Consider the following 3,934-nt stretch of genomic DNA (forward strand, 5'->3'; position numbering starts at 1 on the left):
CTCTGCGCCTCCCCGTGCGCCCCGCAGCCGGGCCCGGCGCCCGCCGCCTGCCCTGTCCCCTGCCACTGCCAGGAGGGAGGCGTCACGCTGTCGGCTGACTGCTCGGAGCTCGGGCTCTCTGCCGTGCCTGGGGACCTGGCCCCGCTGACGGCTTACCTGTGAGTACTGGCCGCCTGTGCGCCCCTCAGGCTGGGACACCTGCCGTGGGGAGCCCTACAGCTCCGCCTCCCTCAGGGCTCCCCTTTTCAGTGGACTGTGTGCTGGGGCGGGAGGGGAGTCTGGCTGAGCGTCAGACAAGCAGAGCCCCCTTCACCGCAGGCCCCGTCCTGGGGATCCACCTGGGAGCTCAGGCTTGGGGAGAGCTGGGGCTTCCGGCCCTGAGCTGGAGGGACTGGGCATAGCGGCCCTTTCTGCGAGGGCAGCTGGACCAAGAGGAGTGAATGGTGGTGGAGGAGAGGGGAGGGGGCTTCAGTGGGTGGACAGGTGGTCTGCGCCTTCCCTGTGGCCAGGAGAGCTGAGGCTGGGTAGCCTTGGCGCAGGGTCCCGGAAGCTGAGACACGGGCCTTACTCTTGCCTCCTCCAGAAGGGACCCTGTCAGCACCGTGTCCCTTGGTCGAGGCCTCCTGGCTCCCCCAGGGGCCCCACTGAAACCAGGTCCCAAGAGACCGTGTCGGAGGCACCAGTCTGTGGGCAGGTGCCGGGGCTGGAACCAGGGAACCCTTCAGAGTATCGGTTGGGGTGAGATGGCACGTGAAGGGGACCTACGGGGGCAGCTGTCCAGGAGTGGTGCCCCCAGACCTGAGGGTACAGGAGCACATCCCAGACCAGCCCCACCCCCACCCCCGCCTGGAGGAAAGAAAGGGCCTTCAGCTTGGCCCTGCCTGGGCCCCGCCACCTTTTCTCAGAGGCAGAGTAGGTGGGAAAGCTTGGGCCCCCCACCCCACCCTACCCCTCCCAGGTCTGTCCCGGGGAGGGAGCCTGGAGCTTTCCGGCTTTGGGGCTCCATGTCCTGGGAGCCCCAAGGCAGTGGGAGCTGGGATGGTTTTCACAGGGGTCTGGCCAGTGTCTGTGGACCCACACGGACCGGGGCGCTCTGTGCTGGCACATCCTGGCCAGTGTGGGGGACCCCGAACACCCACCCTCCCAGTCTCTCTCCACTCCGAGGGGCACAGGCTGGGGGGCCAGGGGACAGAGCGAAGGGAGAAAATCGTGTCCATGTTCCGGAAGGGGCCGGTGGATCCTTCCTGGTCTGGGGGGTGAAGGCAGGGGGCGCACTGCGAGCCGAGTCTGGGGGCGGGGGCGAGGGAGCCGCCGCAGCTGGCAGAGAGGGGTGACTCTGTCCCCCACGCCTGCTGCACCCAGGGCAGCCCCACCTTCAGCCGTCTTATGTACTGGGGTATATGCCATTGTGTCATTTGAAGACCGGGTTCTGTGACCACGGAGTTTGGAAACTGGGGGCAGAAGAAAGGCCCCTCTCCTGTGTTGAGGGGGTGGGGGGGATGGTGCCTTCTAGAGGCTGACTGCTCTGACCTGCCTCCCAGCACCTGTCTTCCCAGGCCCACCCTCTCCTTGGAGGGCTTGGGGAAGGAAGGGTACAATGCCACCGTGTGCGCCCAAGCTGCCCGCCGTCCCTGCCGGTGGCAGATCTCCCCGACTGTCCCTTCACGTCGCCCTGCGGCTGTGAAGGCTTAGGCGGAGGCGGGCGTTCCCAGCCGGGCTGTGTCTGCCTCTCTCCCAAGATGCAGGTTGTGCCTCAGGGTGGGGGAGAGTAGGGGACAGAAGCGACGTGGGAACTCAGTGGTGGGCTCCGGGACGTGGGGAGGGGCCAGGACACAGCCCCGTGCCTCGGCTGCGGATGGCGCAGGAAGGGGTCTGTGCTGGGGCGAGGGGGCCGGAGGGTGGCTCGGAGGAGGAGCCGACCCTGTTTGCCTCTAGGAGAGCAGCCGGCCGCAGACGCACTGCGAGTGGAGTGACCGGGGGCTGTCGCGGAGAAGAGCCGGGGCGGGCAGGTCCTGGGCTCTTCCCGCCCCAACGACCCTGGCCTGAGTCTCGGGCTCTTGCTGAGGCCAGTGCAGATCTGCGTCTGATGACGTGACCAGCGTAGCCTCTCTGTCCCGCCACCCGAACCCTGGTTCCCGCCCAGCCCCGCCACCAACCCAGTCTGTGAGCTCTGCGCCCCGGGTTCTGCTTCGCTCGTGGGGAGAAGTGGGTACCTGGAGGGTTAAACGACATCGTGACACATCGTGACACAGAGTGACACGTAAACAGTGGCTATGTTGTCACGCCTCCTGATGGGTGCTGAGTGAAGGTGAAGTGACCCAGGACCCAACCGAGCCCAGGGGTGGGAGCGGCTCCCCGGGGACCAGGCTGTGGCAGGGGGAGGTGAGGTGTGTGCTGGGCGCGGGTCTTGGTCGATGCCTGGCCGTGCTGCGGCTTGGAGTCCAACCTGCTGGTGAATGATGGGGACCGGAGCGGCCAAGGAGGGGACGCCCAGGTCTTAGAAGGTAAAAGATGGGTATGCGGGAAGAGGCAGGCCAGGGGGCACTTGGACATCCCGAGAGGGAGCCGTGGACTGCACTGCAGGGCCCCAGAGGACACCTGTGGGTCCCTGCCCCCCAGTAAGTAGTGTCTCGCCGCTGCTGCCCCTGGGGGCTGAGAGTCCGCACATCTGGTCAGCTCCTTTCGGGGAGCACACCCTCGGCCTCCCGCCTCTTGGCTCTGAGAACCGCCTGGGGGAGACGGAGCCCTCAGAGCTGGGGCGATGGTGACCGGAAGCTGGAAGGCCCCCTGCTCCGTCCCCTCCCACGGCCACACAGTGCAGGGACAAGGACCGCACAGACCAATCCCCCGAGTCGTCCCTGAGCGGGAGACTCTGAGTCCCTCCTTTTGCCCTGGAATTGAGCAGTGTCAGAGGTGGCTTCTCCAGAGGCTGGAGAAAACCTGAGGCTGGCTCAGCCACCTCGTCACCTCTGAGCACCGTTCTCATCCATCCCCCACGGGGCCCGGGGGGCGGTGAGGGTGCCGCTCCGTGCAGCCCAGTCCGACTGCGCAATCATGTCGAACTGCTCGGAAGGTCAGCTGGCGTGTGCGCGTGCGCGTGCGTGTGCGTGTGCGTGTCCGTGTGCGTGTGTCGGGGGGGCCTGATAGTTGCAGCCTCCTTGGCACAGCTTGGGGTCGCCATGACCGACGAGACGGAGGCCGTGTGCTGGGGGACGGCAGGGGGGTCAGGAGCACGGCGTTGGCCACAGCAGGGTAGGGTTTGGGTGTCACCGATGGGCTGTGTGAACTGGGCCAGCTGATGGGCCCTGCGTGACTTAGTTTCCTCGTTTGTGGAAGGAGCTGGCACCCCCTCCCAGGGTTGTGGTGTGGGCCCACTGAGGGGGCGTTTGCAGAGGGTTTGGTGGATGTCTGGCCCGTGGGAGGAGCTCCGTCAGTGTTAGCTGGCGTTGTTATTAGGGCATCAGAGCCCAGAGGTGTTAGTCACGGAAGTCTTCCTGGAGGAGGAGGCTCTGGGGGTGGCGTTGGGGGAAACGCTTCTCTGTGAAAGATGGGGAAGAGGGGGGTGTGTGTCGGAGGCTGGGAGAGGGGAGCGTGGCTGGCAAGGAGCCAGCATGGGCCACACTGGGAACGCAGGTGCGGGGGCCGGGGGAGCAAAGGGTGGGAGACTCCGGCCCGTGCCACCTTCTAGCCGGGCCTCGCGGGCCTCAGTTTCCCCTTCCACCGCTTTCCAACGGCCTGAGCCGCGCCCCAGTCCTGAAACCTGGGCTCCGTGAGTCTGCCCTGGCCCCTCGGCTGCTGCGCAAGTCCCAGACTTTCCTGCACCTCAGTGTCCACGTGTTTTGTTGAAAAATTAGAGCATTGGGCGCTGGGAGAAGCCACTGCGGAGGCCCGTCCCCCCGCAGGGTGGAGGAAGCCCCCGGGCAGTGGGGGAGGG

General features: G+C 66.5%; 1 protein-coding gene across 1 annotated transcript in view; it reads left to right on the forward strand.

Annotated features, from left to right (window-relative positions):
* Positions 1 to 3,934, forward strand: part of LGR6 (leucine rich repeat containing G protein-coupled receptor 6) — a 51,679-nt gene that overhangs the window by 1,643 nt on the left and 46,102 nt on the right. The window contains exon 2 of the mRNA XM_015586563.2: positions 14 to 158. Within this exon, the coding sequence (XP_015442049.1) occupies positions 14 to 158 (145 nt within the window). The remainder of the gene's footprint in view (positions 1 to 13; positions 159 to 3,934) is intronic.

Source organism: Pteropus alecto, unplaced genomic scaffold (assembly GCF_000325575.1).
Source record: "Pteropus alecto unplaced genomic scaffold, ASM32557v1 scaffold563, whole genome shotgun sequence".
NCBI lineage: Eukaryota > Metazoa > Chordata > Mammalia > Chiroptera > Pteropodidae > Pteropus > Pteropus alecto.